The 23,451-nt window shown below is 40.0% G+C and overlaps 2 protein-coding genes and 1 pseudogene across 3 annotated transcripts in view; 1 reads left to right on the forward strand and 2 right to left on the reverse strand.

The window, feature by feature from the left end:
- The window catches only part of ATL2 (atlastin GTPase 2), a 79,550-nt gene extending 75,461 nt beyond the window's left edge, over positions 1–4,089 (forward strand). Inside the window, exons 12-14 of one of the 2 annotated variants that reach the window (XM_050753380.1) lie at positions 399–830; positions 2,280–2,294; positions 2,389–4,089. In XM_050753380.1, coding sequence (XP_050609337.1) covers positions 399–830; positions 2,280–2,294; positions 2,389–2,496 — 555 coding nt within the window. In that variant the 3' untranslated portion in view covers positions 2,497–4,089. The remainder of the gene's footprint in view (positions 1–398; positions 831–2,279; positions 2,295–2,388) is intronic. The other variant, XM_050753379.1, reaches the window with a different exon arrangement.
- Positions 1–23,451, reverse strand: part of MORN2 (MORN repeat containing 2) — a 1,051,609-nt gene that overhangs the window by 598,597 nt on the left and 429,561 nt on the right. The window lies entirely within an intron of this gene.
- LOC126933561 (glyceraldehyde-3-phosphate dehydrogenase-like) lies at positions 13,223–14,347 on the reverse strand (annotated as a pseudogene).

Here is a 23,451-nt window from a genome sequence, read left to right on the forward strand (position 1 = left end):
TTCTGATGTTAGTAGCATTAGTTTAAGGCCAGTAGCAGTTTCTGTACTTGCTTGCTCAAACATTAAAATACCTTTTTGGGGCATTATCTTTTACCCACTCTCTTGCCAACAGTTTTGTGTACTATTATGGTGTATGGATGGTCAAGTGAAGGCAGGTACAGAGCGCAGTGTAAAATTTTTTTGTCTTCAGTTTCAGTTAGTCATAATTGGAAAATTATTTTGCTTGAGTAGGTTCAACATATAAAAAATAACTAGATTATGATAACCTGTGAGGTATTGTGAGTTTAAAACTGAATCATGTAAGTGGTTTGACTTTCTGAGACTAAAAACTATGAACAGGAACTTCTTTCAAGTGTTAATTATTTCCAGCATGTAATACTGTAATTCTCTGTGTCCAGGTATGTGGAGGGGACAAGCCTTACATTGCACCTTCAGATCTGGAGCGAAAACACTTGGATCTCAAGGAAGTGGCGATCAAACAATTTCGTTCTGTAAAAAAGATGGGTGGAGATGAGTTCTGCCGACGTTATCAGGACCAGCTTGAAGCTGAAATTGAAGAAACCTATGCAAATTTTATAAAGCACAATGATGGCAAAAATATCTTCTATGCTGCTCGTACCCCAGCCACACTGTTTGCGGTCATGTTTGCTATGTATATAATCTCAGGACTGACTGGCTTCATTGGCCTAAACTCTATAGCCGTCTTGTGTAACCTTGTCATGGGGTTAGCACTGACATTTCTTTGTACTTGGGCATATGTTAAATACTCTGGGGAGTTCAGAGAAATTGGAACAATGATTGATCAGATTGCTGAAACACTATGGGAACAGGTTGGTATCTATCTTTTGGTTTTTCAGTGGCTAATCTTATTTTCCTGTGATTTTTCATCCTTTGCAGTATTTGTACTCCTACTTTTCCTTCATATGAGAAATGTCAAAAGGATGTCTTCTGTTTTCAGATGTAGAATCTTTATGAATTTAAGATTTTTTCTTTAAAGTTACAATTTTAATGTACTTTGGTTAGCCTAAATCTGTACTGTCCTCTGGACAGATTCTTAGTTGTAGGCCTGATTATACCAGACGGTGGGCAGGGTCAGAGTCTGTAATGATTTTTTTTCTTTGAGTAAAGAAAATATAAACAATGAATGATTTGAAGGTAAGGAGAAGAAGTTTGGAAGTGGTGCTTTTGGAAAGGAAAATAAGTTTCTTCCTAATACTGGCAAGCAGCAATGCAGGAGAAATGCTGGATGGTAGACAGGTCTTCATTGCCTTCCATGAAGATAGTAGTGATTTCCTGATGTACTATGAGGAACAATCCTGTAGGGATTTCTTACCAAGGAAACTTTGACTTTTGTATTATGGAAATATTAATTAGTAAAGCAAAGCGCCATGAGCAGAGAACCACGTTCCATCATAATCTTTTACCTCAAAGCAGAATTCAAAGCCAGGCTGTGAACTCTTGCCCAGCAAGTATCTACTAAGGAAAGCCATTTTGTGTATCTGCCTCCTGTGTGCTGGAATTACCTGTGGACAGAAAATTCCACTTACGGATGCTATTAAAATGATCTTTGTGAAATACTTGAACATCATGTCAAGGACCAGAATGAAAGCTACAGTTATTAATGATGACCACTGTAATAGGCATTTCAGATGCCATTTCTGGGCTCATGAAATATTGCACTTATTTGAAGATCTAGGATATGCGAGTCCGTGTTTGTTTTGGCTATAAACTCCAAGACTGAAGAAGCAGACCATTTTTTTTTGAAGAAAGTTGATTGGATATTGACTTTTCTTGTAATGATGTTATTTTATAAAGTGACCCACTATATTAATTTGGATTTTGTATTTACTCTTTAGAGAAATGCTCTATTTAGATCCGATTGGGAAGTTTATGTTTGAGTATTTATTCTATTTAAATTTTTATCTCAATCTCACTACTTGATGTTTCTTTGATATCTTCTAATAGAAGATGGATGCAAAACTATCGCAGCTTCACTTTTAAGAATAAATTAGCTATTTTAAAATTTTGGATCATTATTTTCTGCAATATAAGTTTCAATAATTGTACAATATCTTCTTTTGAGAAATATTCATCTCTTAAACAGCATTGATTCTAGGATTTTAGAGGTACCATTATTACAAAACAATTAAATGGAAGAATCTAAAGTGTATAAAATCATTTTCAGTATAGTTGAGGTAAGGTGATCAACTAGTCAGATCTGTGCTGTGTCAACAAACCTTGTCTAAATTTCTTTGCATTTCTCTTTTCTTTTGCTTCAGAGGAGTCCCAGGAAGGTGAGAACCTACAGTCTCAAGTTCTTGTAGTCTTAAACTCTTTAGCTTCGAGGCACTCTGAGTCATTCTCCTAACAAATCACTTCATGTTTTAGGTGTTTTCCAAACTCTTTGAAGTTACTAGACGTCGAATGGTTCATCGTGCTCTTTCATCAGCACAGCGACAGAGACTGTCATCCAACAATAACAAGAAGAAAAATTAGACAGTATTTTTAACCTTTTTCTCTATCTGAAGTGTTCACACTTATACATGTAGGACAATAAGCAGGACCGTCTGGGCCGGTCTGCATAAATGCTGTATACACAATACCAGATTTGATGCTGCATATAGGGTATGGAATTGCACATCCATCTCATAGGAATTGTAAATGGTTTGAATAAGAGGAAAGTAATTTTTGTTGCATTATAAAATGTCTAGTAGCATCATAAGTTTTTTTGAGAGAAGCATCTTTTTATTTCCCATATTCCTGGTTATTTTCATCATTGCTTTGAATTGAATTTTTATATCTATTTTTATATGTAACTCTTTTTTTACCTCATGTTTTTGTTTGTTTTGCACATTTCTCATACCACAGGTATTGAAGCCCCTGGGTGATAATTTGATGGAGGAAAACATAAGGCAGTCTGTAACAAACTCTATCAAAGCAGGCCTGACTGACCAGGTGTCTCATCATGCCAGATTAAAGACAGACTGACAGTTCATCTCCTCACGGACTCCACTCTCTTTTTTTTCATGCTTGCTGTACAATGAGAACTCAAATAAAAATAAACCAAAGTTTACAATCAACTGTAGAAGTAGTTTAGTGTAACTGGCTTCACAGATGGCTGCCACAGAGTGTGAAAATTGTTTGTTAGTTTTAAGCATTCTTTTAATGGCTCCTAAGACATGCAGATTTGCTGAGGAGCATTGGTTAATCATGCACCTTTGTGCCATGTTTAATTCTTTTATTTCTTTTTACTTAATCTAATGTTAGTGAATTTGTCTTACGTAAAAGGATATTTCAGGGAAATATTTTCAGAAGTCTATTTAGAGTCTCTTTAACACAGTGTCCCATTGAAATTTTAGTTTTTAGAGAATTTATGAATCACTGTTTCAAGAACCAGATTGGAATGACAATGAAGCCTTTATTGAGCCACTACATTAAAAGTATATATTGCTTTACCGCCTTCAATACCAGTATTACATAAATGCATGTATCAGAAACTTCACAGAAATTACATGACAACTCTTGTAGCTAAGAAAGTAATTCTGAGGTGTACATTTGTCTTGCCTTTTTAAATTTATAAACCTGCCCTAAAAGGAGATGCATATCTGGGAAACTGAACTGTCTTTTGCAGTTTAGCCTTCATGTACATAAAATATGCCATTAATTTTATTGGGGAAGAAATTCCATCCAAAAATGTTGCCTACAGCTATGAGTTAAGAGTGTCTGTACAGTGTGTAGCTTTTATTTTCTAAAATCACAGATAGGGCATGTATATGAATTATAAATATATAAATACAATTTTGTATTAAAAGTTTTGTAGTTTATGGCAAAATCTGGTCCTGTGGTAGGCTAAATAAGTACAGTCCCTGTGAAAGGAATGTTTGTGGCTCATGTCAGTGTGTGAATGCATAGACAATTTGAAGTTTTTGATATATTTGTGATATTTATCTTGAGCACTGCAATCTCACCCCCCGCCCCAAGGGAATTCAATGGGAATGTTTATTGTGACTTTGTCCTCTGTTGCATTTTAAAGTTATTTCCTGTAATTTATTTTCAGTACATAATTAAAAATTTGTTGTATATATAAAATGAAACTTGTGATTCTTTTTAAAGGAATTTTTCAAGTATGTATTCCACTACATAAACCACATTTGTTTATAGTGAAGAGAGCATGAGCAGGAAACACCCCAGTTGAGAGCTCTCAGGCATTGTACCTCAAAGCTAAGCTTGTAAAAAGTTACTTTTCTCTGTCTGTCTCTATAAGGGAAATCCTATGATTAACCTAGTTGTAGATGGGGATTATTAATTTCTCTTTTTTTAAAAAAATTTTTTTTTGGTGGTATATGTAAGGCTAATATTTTTTCAGTACTTTTGTAGTCTTCTTTATGAACACCTATGAAAGTACCTAGTTTTGTTTGTTTTTTGAGACGGAGTCTCTCTCTGTCAACCAGGCTGGAGTACAGTGGCGTGATCTCGGCTCACTGCAACCTCCACCTCCTGGGTTCAAGTGATCCTCCTGCTTCACCCTCCCGAGTAGCTGGGGCTACAGGTGTGTGCCACCATGCCCGGCTAATTTTTTGTGTTTTTAGTAGAGATGGGGTTTCACCGTTTTAGCCAGGATGATCTCAATCGCCTGACCTCGTGATCCACCTGCCTTGGCCTCCCAAAGTGTTGGGATTACAGGTGTGAGCCACCACGCCCGGCCCTTAGTTTGGTTTTTAAGCGAAGAAAATGCAGGTGTTGAGTTACATGCGTGAAAACTCTGAATTTACTTTGGTTGATACATCTTCCCTCCCACTCCCAGATTCTGTTTTTATATGGATTGTATTTGTTTTCATCTGTATTAAATTGCTAACTTACTCATCTGTTCTTAAAGAATCCACCTGAAAAGTGTCTTTATTCTGCCACCCTGTTTTATGAATGCTGTGGACTGTTTTTTAATGAATGAAAAAATAATTTGTTGTATAATAGCAGATTTTCTGAAATTAAAGACTTAGCTTACCTTTAAAAAGTTAAAATCTAGACCATTGGCTTTCTTATATTTCTTATTGGAAAAGCGTGCTTTCCTCAAAGAAGACAATTCTCTGCAGGATTCCAAGAAAGCACTTTGGTGTTTCTGTTGGAAGATTCCGAACATTGTTAGGCACGAAGCAGTAAGAGGATGAAAGACAAACTGAAAATAGTTGATTGACACATCAGCTTTGGTGTTAGCATCTTTTCTGTGGCAAAGGTTTTAGTAATTATATTACCAGTGAGGTTTTTAAAAAGAGATGAAGATTTTCTCAAGAACAAATGATTTATCTTCCTAATTAAGATACAGATAATTCGCTGTTGTGAAAGGAGCAATCATCTGTGACCCTGCTATTTAGTATTCCTTACATACTTCTCATGAAGATAGCTAGTCTTGCTTGCACTGTGAAAATATTCTACTTATAGACCTCAATAGCAGTATTTCCTTCTTGAGGGCTACATTTCCGGAGAACTTTGGGCTGGGGTTGCTGTATTTTTTTTACTTCAGAATTAAGCTTGGCGGGCTAGAGACCTCTTTTGCTGTAGGTATGAGTGCTGTTTTAATTGCATTGTTTTGTTATTATGGGATTTTTTTTAATTTATTTTTTTGGTCTTAGTGTGGTTAAGAACCTATTAAAATATACCACGAAATTTTGGAAAGCACTGTGGTGATGACTGTTAATGGTCTGTTGTGTATATATCCAAATGGCTTTTTGGAAAGCAGATGCTTAGGCTTTTAACCAGGTAATAAATAGGCTTTTTGATTAGCTGCTTATCTGCCAGTGTGCATTGCTTAAGTCCATTTCACACTTTTACGCTTTAGCCTAAACATTCGTGTCCTGAATTCCCTCCCTCCCTCTAACTTGACCAGAATGGATCTGCACATCTTGGGTTTTTTCCATTTGTGTCATAGTCGTGGAGTGAGGATGAAAATTAGCTTGAGTTGCTGTGCCTCTGGTAGCCGTCTTCTCACTTGGCCGGAGATTACTCATCAAATGACTGTTAGATTCTGTTTGGAACCTCTGCCAGAAAGAGAATGTGACTCTGGGGAGTCTTCCAGTTACTGGTTCCTGTCAAAGCTAGATGGGGGGCATCCCAAGCAGCACAGAGAATTGCTCCCTTACCTTCTCCATACTGAAGTCTTACATTAGATCCTAGGAACTTCTGTCTTTCAGATTTGCATTTTGCTGGAAGTTAGACTGAGGAATTGAGGTGCCCTTAATGTACTCAGTGAAATACAACTTTCATGTCCTTTTAGGATTGTGACATTTGCTGCTTTTCAGAGCCAAATATATCAGCTGAATAGGTCCAAACTGCCTAGAGATATACAGGAAAGGGCTTAGGGGAGGGAAGTCACAGCCTTTGCATAGCTCAATAAAGCACCTCCATATATACGTTAGTACCCTCCATACTCATGGCAGTCCTGTGTGATAGGTAGGAAACCACTTCAACCAAAAGAACCTTGGGCATCTCAGGCTTGCAACTTAGGACTCTAGCCACCTCCAGAGGTTTCAATCAGTTAGAAGCTTTAGACAATGACAAGTAATGTTCCCAACTCAAGATGCAAGGACTGTCTTGGCTGCATTCCTAAAGGCAGTAAGTGGAGGAAGTAACATCTTGCTAATACCGAAACAAGCTGAAAATTACCCATAACATTACCACTCTAAAAAATGACGCAAGAAGTAGAAATGTTCCTGTCCATTTGATTGTACACCTGAGAGAACCATTACTTTGGTGTGTACTATTGGAACCTTTCCTCTGCTTATTGACATGTCTACATATGCATAAAATATACTCGTTTTTTGTTTTACACAAAAATAGAATTATCCCGCACATGATATATTTTTTTCATGTAACAGGGATATTTTCCTAGGTCATTATATAATTATTTAATGGTTACTTTGATTCTTAGGGTAGGTGGAGTTTTAAGGAGAGAACACTAGACCTGGGATCATTGCTGAGATAGCGTGACTCTGTGTCTCCACCCAAAGCTCATCTTGAATTGTAATCCCCGTAACCTTCATAATCAACAGGTGGAACCTGGTGGGAGATGATTGGATCGTGGGGGCAGTTTCCCCCATGCTGTTCTCGTGATAGTGAGTTCTCACGAGATCTATTTGATAGTTTTATAAGAGGCTCTTCCCCCTTCACTCATTCAATCTGTCTCACCTGCTGCCACGTAAGACGTGCCTCTTTGCCTCCGCCACGATTGTACGTTTCCTGAGGCCTCCCCAGTCATGTGGAATTGTGAGTCAACCCTTCTTTTATAAATTACCCAGTCTTGGGCATGTCTTTCTAATAGTGTGAAAAAGGACTGAAACAACTGCTAAGAGTTTTCTTTTCATGACAATTTTCCTCCTATAATAGGATTGTTGAGAGAATCAAATAAAATGTGAAGGAAGGGTGCTTGGGAAGCAGGTACAAGAACAGAAAATCGTGCCCTCAAGTTTGCTTGTTTTAAGGCTGGATCTGCTGTTTAGCCACCTGTACTTGAAGCTTGTCCATAACTTACTCCCCGACCACCCCCACCCCATCCCCGGCATTTGGGCTGTTATTTAAGAGTTCTCTAACTTTCTGACAAATTTATATGGTAATTAGTAAACAATGTACTCTCATTCTGGAGCCAAATGGGTGTGCAGCCACGGACAGTAAGACAGGTCATCTAAAATGGCATGGTTTAGACTCCTCGGTTACAAAACATGAAGACTACCTAAAAACTCAACCTAGATCTGGAATAATACTTAAATTTCAATTCTAAGCAAAGGAGATGAGCTTATAGTTAAAACTGAACTTTGTTCCTAGCTCCACCACCCAAGCTTCATGAATTGGTGCTAACGCTTATATAGCAGTTGAGCCGCAGCTTCTTCATCTATAAAATAGGACTAATATTACCGCTCACAGATGTTAGGAGGATGTGATGAGAATTTCCACATCCTGGCAGACAGTCTTTTAAATCTTTTTTATGACGCTGATATTTGTAAACAAACACCTATCTTCCAAATTGTACTTATTTTTAACTTCCTCTGTTTCCTGAAGAGGATGAACAAGATGAAGTTTGGAGGGTGGTAGTCATTGCTATTTTTGTCTATGGAAGAAAGCATTTTGTCAGTACTTTTCCCCAAATAGGTTGAGCTCCTTGAAAGAAGAAACCATACTTTATGCACCTTTTTTACATTATCAAACATTTTTGTGCATACTAAATGCTCAGAATGTTTTAACATGGACTGGATTAGTCAATTTCAACTCCATCCGCCTTCCATACGTAGGCATATGCCACCTACTGTAGGTAAACTTGGTTATTTGGCAACTGTGGGATCCTAAATATTGGTTGCTTTTTCTCCCCTTGGCATCAAAATATCAAAATATGAAGAAATATGATCATTAAAAAAAAAAAACCCTCAGTAAAATAACTTTGGGGGGATGGTGAGGGTAGGCTACCTTACAGATTTGGATTATCCTTTTTTTTTTTTTTTTTTTTTGAGATGGAGTGTCACTCTGTCACCCAGGCTAGAGTGCAGTGGCACAATCTTGGCTCACTACAACCTCTGCCTCCCAGGTTCAAGCGATTCTCCAGCCTAAGTCTTCGAGTAGCTGGGATTATAGGCACCCGCCACCACGCCTGGCTAATTTTTGTATTTTTAGTAAAGATGGGGTTGGCCAGGCTCATTTCGAACTCCTGACCTCAGGCAATCCACCCACCTCGGCCTCCCAAGGTGCTGGGATTACAGGTGTGAGCCACCACACCCGGCCTGTCTTATTTTAAAAACTTTAGTATACTGATTTGATTTAATGCAGTGTCCTGAGTATCTGCTTATATAAGTCCTACCAGAATTGGATTTACAGGCTGTCCTGTGAGGACAGGCCTGTATATGTGTATGTGTGTGTGTGTGTGTGTGTGTGTGTGTATGAACACACACATATACATATAAAAATGTGTGTGTGCGTTTATCTCCAAGAGGGATGTTTATATTATTTAGAGAGGACAGGGCAGTTTTTCCTGGGAAGACTGAAGGTTTTGTGTGTGTCGGGGGATATAAACATGTTTGTCATCTATACTAAATGCTGCCAGTGCTCATGTAGTAGCCTTGGGGTGGGTTATTCTTACCTCTGATTTTATAGAGGAGTCATTTCAGGCTCAGAGAGGTCAACCACATTTACCAAAGGGAGTGTGTTCTGGGATTTGAAACCAGGTCTACTGGCTTTAGAGTTCAGAGTGCTATGTACTTACCCACCCTGTCACACCACTGTGAAGAGTAAATAGTCCCTCCCAGAGAGGAGGAAAGAGAGAGAAGGGTCAACATCAAGGAGGAATGCAGCAATGGGCCAGCATGGCTCTGCTAGGGAGTTACTGAAGGGCAGAGATGGATGTAGGAGTGGAATTGAAGTTTAAAGACCTGGGCCAGATTGTGAAGGGCCTTTCAGATCAGGTAGAGGGGCTTGATATTTAGATATTAAGGTTACATGGACGATTCCTAGAAAAATAGAACAGCTAAGCGGCCAATTCTAATACTCTAGTTTCTCAAAGTTTGAATTTTTATTTTTATTTTTTACGGGCTAGGGGTGGGGTCTCAAACTCCTGGGCTCAAGCAGTCCTCCCACCTCAGCCTCCCAAGTAGCTAGGACTATGGGCATGCACTATTCTACCTGGCTCGTTTTTTATTTTCGATTAGAGTCACCTGGAGTGCTGTGTTGTAAGTGTACACTCTTGGGCCCCACCCACATTGCATAGTGAATTTAAATCTGTATTTCTACCAGGTCTCTCAGATAATTCTAATGCATACTGAAGCTTGAGATCAGTGTTAAGTGTTTCCTAATGAGTAGCAGAATTATGGATTTCTCCTGCTGTTTCTATACTTTCCTGACTAGGAAAGATTTCTGCACAGACAGAGCTGGAATTACGTTGTTGTACTGTGTTCTTTCCCTGGGAGGAAGGTGGAACTTGTATCGGGAGGGAAAGATCTTGGCCATAGATTGGAAGCGTGCGCTTCTTCCATGTTAAAGTAAATGTTGTCTCTCAAATTATAGACACATTCTGAAGCTTGGATATTCTTTCAAAACTATGCCATTTTGCTTCACAAGCTTTGTACTTGTTCTTTCCTTTTAAATACTTTTGTGAAGGAACACAATAGTTTTAGACATAGCTGATTATTGCAGTCTTCTTTCATTTCATTAGGGAAATGTTTAAGAATGATTGTGACACTTCATAATATTCCCTGTTCTTTCATCAGCTTTGGAATACAGAGAAAAGAACCTCAGGACTAATGGTATAAATCAGCAGACCGTACCTCCTATCAAAGTATAATCCTTAAATTTATACATGACTGTCATCCAGATACACAATGAATACATAAGAAAATGTATTCAACTCCTTAACGAGGAAACCAGAGATGGCAAAAGGCTGGTTCAAAGCAGAATTGGAGAAATAGGAGTGATGTAGTCCACCAGGAAGGGCATTTTGAAATGAGTATGCTGAGTGATGTGAGCCCTTAGTAGTAAATGGCAATGCCAAACAGATCTAGATCAGTGAGTCTTAGACTTTAGTCGCAGGAACCCCTTTGGCTCTTAAAAATTGAGTCCCCCAAATGGTCTGCCAGTATTTGTCTTATTAGAAATTAAAACAAAAATGTTAAAACATTAAAAAATAAGCCAATTATATGTTAACTTTTAAAAATTGTATATATTAAAGGTATGCAACATGCCATTTTTATATACATAGTGAAATGATATAGTCAAGCAAATGAACATATTCATCATCTCACGTGGTTACCCCCTCCTTTTTTGGTACTAAGCACACCTAAAAGCTGTCTTAGCAGATTTCGAATATACGATACAATATTATTAACTGTAGTCTTCATGCTGCGTGTTAGAGCTCTAGACTTACCCTTTGACCTACATCTTCCCATTCTCCTGCCCCTGGTAACCACCATTCTACCCTCTGTTACTATGTATTTGATTTTTTCCCCCTTTCTTTCTTTTACTTTTAGATTCCACACATAAGTGAGATCATGCAGTATTTTTCTATGTTTGACTCTTTTCACTTACCATAACGTTCTCTAGGTTCCTTGTCACAAACAGCAGGATTTCCTTTTTTAAGGCTGAATATTTCATTGTGTGTGTGTGTATATATATACACATACTCTATATATATGCTCTATATATATACATACTCTATATACTATATATATACACATACTATATATATACACACTATACACACACCCCCCCCCCCACAATCTGCTAGGATTCAATATATAAAGAAATATATAAATTTCTTTAGCAATTTGCCTAGAAGCCTTCTTGATAGGCATGCTAAGCAATGCCCCAGTATAACTTTGAAAGGACATGATCTACTGCTTTTTCCTTTATTTTTAAGTTTTAGATATTTTTTCAAAGCTCATGTCATGCTCCTTTTGCCAGAAACAGATTGGGTCAGATAGACCAAATAAATTCCATGTGTAAACAGTAGAAATTGAGACTGTATTATAAACCCCTTTCTTTAAGCAATCCCCCTCAAACAAACGAAAGCCCTTTTTTAAATTCGATCTGAAATATGCACAAGAAAATTTGAAAGTATAAAGACATTCACCCTTAAGATTCTGATGTACTCATCAGAGATAAACACCGATACCATTTTCCCCCTTCTCATCTGTTATTTGTGTTAGTGTGTGCAAGTAAGTGGTCCTCTGTATTTGTTGGTTCCGCATCCATGGATTCAGCCTACCTCGGATGGACAATTGAAAAGAGTGAATGGTTGCATCTGTACTGAGCATGTACAGTACCGACTTGTATTCCTTGTCATTATTCCCTAAGCAACTAGTTTCATAGCATTGACATTGTACTAGTTATTATAAGTAATCTAGAGATGATTTGAATCATATGGGAGGATGTGTGTAGCTTCTATGCAGGCCATTTTCTATAAGGGACTTGAGCATTGTGGATTTTGGTATCCACAGGGATCCTGGAACTGATCACCCATGGATACTGGGTGATGACTGTATTTGAAAGTTTGGTTACTGTGCTGTGCATACCCTGGCCTTACCCCCTAGAGATTCTAATTCAGTTGATCTGGGTGCAGGAATCAGTATTTTCAAAAGTTCCCCAGATGATTCTGTTGTGCGGCTAGGACTGAGAACCACTACCTAATCTAACCCCATCTTCAGCTCTTCCCTGGCCTCCCACACCTGTCTTTTGTGTTCTCTATATTCCACAGTCTGTTATTAACAATTTGCCTAAACACTTTTTCTCTCTGTGTGCATTCTCTTCATTGTTCACTTTAACTGAAACCCTGGTGTCTTCTATTCCCCTAGTAGAATTTCTCCCCTGCAGCCCTCTCAAGGCTGGCTTTCTCCCTCCCTAGCTACTGTTGGTCCTAACAGAGGTGATGTTCCTGTGCTCCATTGCTCCCTTTCAAGTCTTTTTTCTATTAAACAGCAAATAAAACAGCTTCTTTAAAGTTGTTGGACTTTTCCACTTGTCACCCCAACTTACTGTGGGCAATCTACTGACCTCCTTACCATGCCCCCTCCTTCATTGATAACTCTAGCACCTGGCTTCCAGCCTTTTTCTCTTGTTCCTTCTGTGATCATTCTTGGATCCTTAATGCCACATGAATGACCCATCTCGTCTCTTGATTTCTTCAGCCCCCAAAAGACCTCCTTTCCTCCATGTCTCCTCACTCATAAGTCATACCCTTCTACTGTGTCATTATTACCTCCCAAATCTAGATTTTATGGCTTCCTTTCAGTTCACTGACTGCAGTGTTTCCTTTCAAACAATCCTCTGATCTCATTGAAGCCTCATCCTTTCACCCTACTGCTTGTTCATACATATTGCCCTCATCTCCTTGCCTTCTTACTCAGCTGAGATGCAGTGGTCCAGCACTACAAACATTCCTTAAAAATATCCTTAGCTACTCTGTGTACCCACTTAATGAAACTTCAACTCTGTTTATAAACCCAAGTCTCTACGTGTACCGACACCTAGCAGTTGAATATTGTTGGAGAAAAATCATGGAATCCTGCTGACTAGAGTTTTTTTTTTTTTTTTGGCTGAGCACAGAGGACTGTATTGATGATACATGACAAGGTGGGGCTCCCTAGACCCCTCCCTCTTCAGGGGTGTCTGCATGGAAACTGTGAGGAGGGGAGATTCTCAGTGTGGTAGGAGACCTAGTGCAACAGGGAATTCCTAGCAGCTGAGGGCCTGAGGCTGGTGGTCTGGGGGTCTTACTTCTTGGAGGCCATGTGGGCCATGAGGTCCACTGCCCTGTTGTTGTAGCCAAATTCATTGTCATACCAGGAAATGAACTTGACAAAGTGGTCACTGAGGGCAATACCAGCCCCAACATTGAGGGTGGAAGAGTGGGTGTTGCTGTTAAAGCTGGAGGAGACAACCTGGTGCTCAGTGTAGTCCAGGATGCCCTTGAGGGGCCTCCGATGCCTGCTTTACCACCTTCTTGATGTCATCATATTTGGCAGGATTTTCCAGATGACAGGTCAGATGCACGACTGACACATTGGTGGTGGGGACGCGGAAGGCCATGCTAGTAATCTTCCCATTCAGCTCAGGGATGACCTTGCCTACGGCTTTGGCAGCACCAGTAGATGCAGAAATGATGTTCTGGAGAGCCCCGTGGCCATCACACCACAGTTTCCTGGAGGGGCCTGGGATAAATAGAAAGGAAATGTCTAGGTTAAGATAAAAGATTGTGGAGACCAAAGTTCTTATTTGCAGAGAAAGTCTTCAGGTAGCAGGCTTCAGAGAGAATAGGCTGTAAAATGTCTTCTAGGGGGCAGTGATGGTGTGGATGGTGGTCATGAGTCCTTCCGCAATGCCAAGTTGTCATGGATGAGCTTGGCCAGAGGGGCTAAGAAGTTGGTGGTACAGGAGCATTGCTGATGATCTTGAGGCTATTTTCATATTTCTCATGGTTCACGCCCATCAGGAACATGGGGGCATCAGCAGAGGGGGCAGAGATTATGACCCTTTTGGCTCCCTGCTACAAGTGAGCCCCAGCCTTCTCTATGGTGGTGAAGACACTGGTGGACACCACAATGTACTCAGCGTCAGCATCGTCCCATTTAATTTTGGTGAGATCTCGTTCCTGGAAGATGGTGATGAGATTTCCGTTAATGACAAGCTTCCCATTCTCAGCCTTGACAGTGCCATGGAATTTGCCATGGGTAGAATCATACTGGAACATGTAGACCATGTAGTTGAGGCCAGTGAAGGGGTCATTGATGGTAACAACATCAACTTTACCAGAGTTAAAAGCAGCCCTGGTGATCAGGTGCCCAGTATGGCCAAATCCATTGACTCTGGCCTTCACCTTCACCATGGTATCTCAGGATGTGGCTGGTGCTACATGAGAAGATGTGGCTGTCTGTCAAATGGGAGGAGCAGAGAGCCCTGACTAGAGTATCTTCAATTGCATTACCACAATTCTGAAATAGGTACTCAGTTGTCAACCCAAAATAAAATTCTAAGACCTCCCCCAATTATCTGAATGGACTTTGTCCTTGGCCAGGGCTCTCTTAAAATTCAACCTGAAAGACCAGTTCAGGCCATGATGGGAAGTGGGGGTCGGATATGCCTAATTAAACCTCTCAGACATTCACATCAACACAGACTTTAAGTCTGATAGGAACCATTTTACAGCCTGTTCTCTCTGAAGTCTACTACCTGAAGACTTCTTCTGCAAATAAGAACTTTGGTCTCCACAATCTTTTATTTTAACCCGGACATTTCGTTTCTATTTATCCCAGGTCTTCAGATAAACTCAACCAATTGTCAGTCAGAAAAATTTTAAACCTACCTGTAGCCTAGTAGATTTAAAAGGTTGTTTAAAGACATTACTATGAAGATTTTCAAACATGAAAGTAGAGAGAATAATGAAGTTTCATGTACCTGTCACCCAGTTTAAATGATTATCAGCACATATCCAGTCTGGTTTTATCTACACACTTCCATTCCCCCCACCTGAAGCTTGACTATTTTGAGGGAAATCCCAGATATTATATCATTTCTATCATAAATACTTGGGCACATATCAGCAACCACAATACCTTTATCCTAAAATAATAGATCATTACTTAATATCAAATATCCAGTCAGCATTCACATTTCCCCAGTTGTCTCATCAATATCTTTGTTATCACCAGTGTCCCTGACCATCCACTACAAGAGGTGAACTTACTATTTATGTGCATTGCCCCACTGGGTGGCACGAGCTCTATGCATCACTGATTTTCTCAAAATTTAAGGGGGATCCATCTACCTTACCTCTTAATTCTTTACAAGTTGCACATCTAGCATGAATCATTCTAGGTTTCATTGATCAGGGCATGTTTTAGTACAAACAAATGAGAACACCCAGTACATTCCTTCTACCTTCTGTTTCTCTTACCCCCCAAACAAAACTGCATTTCAGAATTAAAAGCTTTGTGTTCTTGAGATAGTTATACTTATATATACACTCACTTTTATTTATTGATACCCAGACATACATTCTGGCTGTTGGCGAAATACCATTCGATTCCTGTTAAGAGCCTGTCCTGCACCTGGTAGGACAACACCCACTTTTACAAAGTGCTGTTTCTTGGCTGGTACTGGAGAGTTCAGAAAGCCATTCTGCCATTCTAGAAGGTTACCTGCTTCACAGCAAAAGCATTCACTGGTCTTGCCATATATCTTGTGAGCACTGGCTTATTGCATTATTACTTTCATTGTAAAATAAATTTCTTCATAGAAAGCACCTTTGGGGCTTGGCGCAGTGGCTCACGCCTGTAATCCCAGCACTTTGGGAGGCCAAGGCAGTTTGATCACCTGAGGTCAGGAGTTCGAGACCAGCCTGCCCAGCATGGTGAAAGCCCATCTCTACTAAAAATACAAAAAAATTAGCCAGGCGTGGTGGCAGGAGCCTGTAATCCCAGCTACTGGGGAGACCGAGACAGGAGAATCGCTTGAACCCAGAAGGCAGAGGTTGCAGTGAGCCGAGATCGTGCCATTGCACTCTAGCCTGTGTGACAAGAATGAGACTCTGTCTCAAAAATAAATAAAAATAAAATAAAATAAAATAAAATAAAATAAAATAAAATAAAAGCACCTTTGGGTGGAATATTATGGTCATGATTAAGGTATTTAGTACGTCTGAAAAGGATACCATTCAGGGAAATCTAATCCATAACCAGAATGAGTGTCTCAGTGGAGACAAATTGTAGCCTTTCGGTGATGAAAGCGGTCTTTGTAACCATTTTTTTTTTTTTTTTTTTTTTTTTTTTGATACAGAGTCTCTGTCTCTTACCAGGCTGGAGTGCAGTGGCGCGATCTCAGCTCACTGCAATCTCCGCCTTATGGTTTCAAGCAATTCTCCTGCCTCAGCCTCCTGAGTAGCTGGGGTTACAGGTGCACGCCACAACAGCCAGCTAATTTTTGTAATTTTAGTAGAGACGGGGTTTCACCATGTTGGCCAGGACGGTCTCGATCTCCCGACCTCATGATCTGCCCGCCTTGGCCTCCCAAAGTGCTGAGACTACAGGTGTGAGCCACCGGCCCCGCTCTTTGTAACCTTTTAACCAGATGCCAAACTAATCTCCTTTGGCTCCTGTACCATATTGGAAGCTCAGAGTTGACAGACTGGGCGCTCAGCCATGGTCGTAGGCAGATCAACTTTGGTGTGAAGTCTGTTTGCTGAGCCCAAGTGTCCCGTCCATTCCTCCTTCCATGGTAATGGGGTTCCTGAAGCTATCGAGCAGGCACTGGAGTGGCTGGGGAAACAGTCTTTTACATTGTACTCAGGAATTCCTGACATCTCAACTTTATTTAGTGTAGGCCACCATTGAGTCCAGATTTTAGGACATAATTAGAATCATGTCCTAGGGCAAACAATTAGAACCTCTCCTAGTTTGCCTAATCCTTTAACTTTGGAACCTCTAAAGTGAATTCTTGTGACAATGTAGCCCAATCTAGCATGATCTAGCATCCACAGAATCCATTCTCACAAATAGTATTACTCAGGTTTTCTGAGTAAATAAGCAAAACTTGAAAAGCTTTTTTTTTTTTTTTTGGTATGTATTTTCTCTAGGGTTTGACTTTCTAATTGGCCTCATGGGATAAGTGGATATAATTATAGTTTTAGGTCCAGTAGAAATGACATGAGGAAAATTGGCATATCATTAAGGTAGTTATTACAGAGTCTTTAAGCAAGGCAGGCTGGGCACGGTACCTCCTGCCTGGATTCCCACCACTTTGGGAGGCCGAGGTGGGCGGATCACTTGAGGCCAAGAGTTTGAGACCAACCCAGCCACTGCACTCCAGCCTGGGCGACAGAGAGAGGCCCTGCCTCAAAAAAAAAAAAAAAAAAAAAAAAAAAAAGAGAGAGAGAGAGAGGGGATAAAGCAAGGTGGGATCACCTTTATCAAGCAGAGAAGAAAAGTCACTTCTCTCTCCAGAGTGGCTCAGGGCATGCCAGCGCTCCATCTGTCTCTACTCATTCACTTCCCCCGTGTGAAATGCTTGCTTTCTGCTTAGGTGATTCATATCCATGTTTCCCAAGGCTCAGCTTCTTCACGCCTGAGAGCTCAGGCCCATTTGATACTTCCTTTGTGCAGAGTCCTCTAGGCATTGTCTATGTCACATCCATTGCTACTTACCTATATTCCCTTTAGAACTGCCCCACACATGCACATTGTGTTGGCTCCTCAGGGAAGCCTCGGCTGCTCCAAGGAAGGTGTGTAGATAGGTGCAGGCACCCCTCATCTCATTGTGCCTTGCTTTATTGTTCTTTGCATATATCACACTTTTTTTTTTTAAAATGGAAGATTTGTGGCAACCCTGCCTCGAGCAAGTCTATTGGTATTCTTCCAACAACATGTGCTCAGCTTGTGTCTCTGTGTTGCATTTTGGTAATTCTTGCAATATTTCAAACATCTTCTTTTTTACTATATTGGTTATGGTGATCTCTGGTCAGTGATATTTGATGTTACTATTGTAATTGGGGCACCACAAACTGTGCCCAAAGATGAAGACAAGCTTAATTGATACATGTGTGTGTTCCAACTGTTCCAACCACTGGCCTTCCCCCATCACTCTCCCTCTTCTCAGGCTTCCCTATTCCCTGAGACACAACAACATTGAAATTAGGCCAATTAATAACTCTATGATGACCTCTAAGTGTTCAAGTGAGAGGAAGTGTCACATATCTCTCACTTTAAATCACAAGCTACAAAAGATTAAGCCCAGTGAGGAAGGCATGTTGAAAGCTAAGATTTGTCAAAAAAGTAGGTCTCTTGCACCAGTTAGCCAAGTTGTGAATGCAAAGGAAAAAGTTGTTGAAGGAAAGAAAAAGTGCTACTCTAGTGAAGACACAAATGATAAGAAAGAAAAACAGCCTTACTGCTGATACGGAGAAACTTTGAGTAGTCTGGATAGAAGATTCAACCAGTCACAACATTTTCCTAAGCCAAAGCCTAATCCAGAGCAAGGCCCTAACTCTTCAATTCTGTGAAAGCTAAGAGGTGAAGAAGCTGTAGAAGAAAATTTGAAGCTAGCAGAAGTTAGCTGATGATATTTAAAGAAAGAAGCCATCTCTGTAACATAACATAAAATCAAGGTGACGCAGTAAGTGCTAAAGTAGGAGTGGCAACAGGTTATCCAAGAGATCTAGCAAAGATCACTGATGAAGGTGGCTACAGTAAAGGACAGATTTTCAATGTAGATGAGATAGTCTTATATTGGAAGAAGATGCCATCTAGGACTTTCATAGCTAGAGAGAAATGAATGCCTGGCTTCAAAGCTTCAAAGGACAGGCTGACTTTCTCATTAGGGTCTAATGCAGCTGGCAACTTGAAGTTGAAGCCAATGCTCATTTACCATTATGAAAATCCTAGCTGGGCGCAGTGGCTCATGCCTGTAATCCCAGCGCTTTGGGAGGCAGAGGTGGGTGGATCACTTGAGATCAGGAGGTTGAGACCAGCCTGACCAATGTGGTAAAACACCATCTCTATTAAAAATACAAAATTAGCCAGGTGTGGTGGTAGATGCCTGTAATCCCAGCTACATGGGAGGGTGAGGCAGGAGAATGCTTGAACTGGGGAGGTGGAGGTTGCACTCCAGTGTGTCAGAGCGAGACTCTGTCAAAAAAAAAAAAAAAAAAAATTCTGAGACCCCTAAGAATTATGCTAAATCTATTCTGCCTGTTCTCTGTAAGTGGAACAACAAAGCCTGGATGGCAGCACCCCTGTTTATGGCATTATTTACTCAATATTTAAAACCTATTCTTGAGAATTACTGCTCAGAAAAAAAATTCCTTTGAAAATATTACTGCTCATTGACAATGCACCTGGTCACCTGTGAACTCTGATGGAGGTGTATAAGAATATGTATTAATATTGTTTTCATGTCTGCTAACACATCATCCATTCTGCAGTCCATAGATCATGGAGTCATTTTGACTTTCAAGTCTTATTGAGAGGTGAAGCCAGCTGGACTTCCTGGGTCGAGTGGGGACTTGGAGAACTTTTCTATCTAGCTAAAGGATTGTAGATGCACCAATCAGCACTCTGTAAAAACGCACCAATCAGTGCTCTGTGTCTAGCTAAAGGATTGTAAATGCACCAATCAACACTCTGTAAAAACGCACCAATCGGCACTCTGTGTCTAGCTAAAGGATTGTAAATGCACCAATCAGCACTCTGTAAAATGGAGCAATCAGCAGAATGTGGGTGGGGACAAATAAGGGAATAAAAACTGGCCACTCCAGCCAGCAGCGGCAACCCGCTTGGGTCCCCTTCCATGTTGTGGAAGGTTTGTTCTTTCACTCTTCACAATAAACCTTGCTGCTGCTCACTCTTTGGGTCCACACTACTTTTATGAACTGTAACGCTCACTGTGAGGGTCTGCAGCTTCATTCCTGAAGTCAGCGAGACCATGAACCCACCAGGAGGAACAAACAACTCCGGACGTGCCACTGTTAGGAACTGTAACACTCACTGCAAAGGTCTGCGGCTTCACTCCTGAAGTCAGCGAGACCACGAAACCACCGGAAGGAAGAAACTCCGGACACATCTGAACATTGGAAGGAACAAACTCCGGGCACACCATCTTTAAGAACTGTAACACTCACTGTGAGGGTCTGTGGCTTCATGCTTGAAGTCAGTGAGACCAATAACCCACTGGAAGGACCCAACTCCAGACACATCATGATTTAAGAAACATAGTTTGTAAGATATAGCTGCCATAAACAATGATTCCTCTGATAGATCTGGGCAAAGTAAATCGAAAAGCTTCTAGAAACAACTCACCATTCTAGATACCATTAAGAACATTCATGATTCATGGGAGGAGGTCAATATATCAATATAAACAGGAATTTGGAAGAAGTTGATTCCAGTTCTCCTGGGTGACTTTGAGAAGTTCAAGACTTCAGTGGTGGAAGTAGCTGCAGATGTGGAAATAGCAAGAGAACTAGAATTAGAAATGAAGCTTGAAGATGTAACTGAATTGCTGCAACCTCATTATAAAACTTTAACAGACGAGGAGTTGCTTCTTGATGATAAACAAAGAAAGCAATTTCCTGAGATGAAATCTATTCCTGGTGAGGAGGCTGAGAACACTGCTGAAATGACAATGAGGGATTTAGAATATTACATACACTTAGTTGGTAAAGCAGTGGCAGCATTTGAGAGGGCTAACTCCAATTTTGAAAGTAGTTTTGCTTTGGGTAAAATGTTATCAAATAGCATCACATGTGACAGAGAAATCCTTCATTAAAGGGAGAATCCATCGATGCCTCAGACTTCATTGTCTTATTTTAAGAAATTGCCACAGCCACCTCAACCTTCTGCAACCGCCACCCTGATCAGTCAGCAGCCATCAACATCGAGCAAGACCCTCCACCAGCAAAAAGACTTGCTGAATGCACAGATGATTGTTAGCACTTTTTAGCAATAAAGTGTTTGTCAATTAAAGTATATCCATTGTTTTTTAGACATGATGCTATTTCACATTTAATAGACTACAGTATCATGTAAACGTAACTGTATAAGCACTAGGAAACAAAAAAATTTGTGTGACTTTATTGTGGCATTTGCTTTATTTCAATTGTCTGGAATTAAACCCACAATATCTCCAAGGGATGCCTGTATATGAAATGTTGAAATCTTGGCCCTCGCATGACTTCCTTCATATTCAATAAATGTACCCCCAATTAAATATAATGCCTATCTTCCAATCTGTGCCTTCACTAATCCTGGAGAGATAGAAATAATCACTGGAGGGCTGGCAGCTGCAGGGGTCACCTGGGGCGAGGAATGGGAGATGGCATGGGGAACTTTGCATGATCTCTGTAAGTTCTGCTGTCTTGGAGACAATTCGATAGTTTTATACCTTATCCCTTTCAGACTCTAAGCTCTCAAAAAGTTATTTCTTGACAGTCACATTTAGAAAATTTACCTATATCCTTAAGTCTGAATATTCTAATTAGTTTCTTTCAGCCTAGTGGAATTATTAGAGGATAGCAAGTTTGAATTGCTGACAATGCATACCCAATGAGCACCAAGTTATTTTCAAAAACGTATGAACATTGCAAAACATTTGCATTTTTTTCCTTGGGCCTGTAAAACTTGGTATTATGCCTACTCAGTCTGTAAGCATACTTTCCTTACCTGTATGCTCATTCGCTCAACACATTTATTGAGTGCCTACTATATCCCAGGTACTATGTTACATGGTGGGGGTACAGTGGTGAACCACGTGCTGTCTTTTTTGCCGTAGCCTTTACATTTTAGCAAGGGATGCCAAATAATCTTGTCTACCAATGCTAAATTAGGAAGTCCTGTTATTTACCTAGAGTACAGCAGGGGGCAGATGAAGCCCATCTTTCAAAATCATTTGCTGTAGCTCAGCATATCTGATGTAGCAGGTTGTGATTGTTACCTAGTCCAGCTTTTAAAGGAAACTACGATCTGCTTTTGCGTTTATGCTCATTCAGTATCTCATTTAAGGTATCCCTGGGGTCAAATCTGGGGAAAAACAATGAACTACAGGTACATTTCATTTTTCAGAGTAAATATTTTTCTGAAACAGTTGCTAGGAGCGGTTGCTAAATAAAATAATTCTACTCTGATTTTTTTTTTTTTTTTTGAGACAGGATCTTGCTCTGTCACCCAGGCTGGAGTGCAGTGGTGCAATCTCGGCTCACTGCAACCTCTGCCTCCCAGGTTCAAGTGATTCTCAGCTTCAGCCTCCTGAGTAGCTGGGGCTACAGGCATTTTACATTTTTTAGTAGAGATGGGGATTTCACCATATTGGCTAGGCTTGTCTCAAACTCCTGATCTCAAGTGATCTGCCCGACTCAGTTTCCCAAAGTGCTGGGATTACAGGTGTGAGCCACCGCAGCCTGGCCTACTCTGATTCTTTTCAAAAATAAAGACTATTAAATTGATTTAATATTAATTTAATACTTTACATAAATCTAAATTTTTATTCAGGTGTTTGCTTAAATTGAACTGCAGCCACATTTTTATTGTTGCTAAGAGGATAGATAAAGAAACCATCATTTTCATTAGTGAATCTTGTGTCTATTTCAGCAATAGGAGCCCCTCCTACATTCTCAGACTTTGAGAGTGAATAAGGGGAAGTTTTCAGAAACATAGAGAAAGTAAATGTGTGTGTGTGTGTGTGTGTGTGTGTTTTATGTATCGTTATGTCCACAAGAATGTTGTCCGCATAATGTTTGAAGGGGCAGGAGAGAGGAAGGTCCTGGGGATGCTGGTCTTGCATTTTGGGTAGAGACCTCAAAAGAATATTTCCAATTTTGGACTTTTTAATGCTATGTTAGATTTGCTGGGTGCGTTAAAGCAGTAAGTATTTATTTGAGGTATGAAGCTAGATATTTGAATTTCTTTTGTAGAGGAAAATCTGAGCTAGAGAGCAAATTCACCTAAGTAAACACCTTTTGTTAACCAGTATCCCACTGGGTCTTTTTTTAATCTAAGGTTCCCCTGGCCTTGCTGTTCTATTACTGTCTTAGAAACAATCACAAGAAAACTGTACTTATTCTCTCAGATTATGACTTCACAGGGAGCTAGTGGTTGAGTACATGTGGAAGGTGAGGTTAAATCAATTTCAAGTGGATCTGAGATCCAATCATATCTTATTATTCTATCAAATTATTTATCTTCCCTGATACTTAGTTCTGTGGAACAGGGTCATTTTTCTGTTGCTCACCATTGATTTTCCTATGTCCATTATGTTTTCCATATACCAGTGCTTTAAGATGATAAATAACAGCCCTCCCATCGACTTCATTTTAAAAAGTCTAAAGAGATTAAGAAACGTGGGTAATCCCAAGCATGATTTATTTGGTAATTGTGTTTGTGTAGTGTGTGTGTGTGTGTGAGAGAGAGAGAGAGAGAGAGAGATTTCCAAGAGGTTTCCAACCAT

The sequence above is a fragment of the Macaca thibetana genome, chromosome 13 (genome assembly GCF_024542745.1).
Source record: "Macaca thibetana thibetana isolate TM-01 chromosome 13, ASM2454274v1, whole genome shotgun sequence".
In the NCBI taxonomy this organism is placed as follows: Eukaryota; Metazoa; Chordata; class Mammalia; order Primates; family Cercopithecidae; genus Macaca; species Macaca thibetana.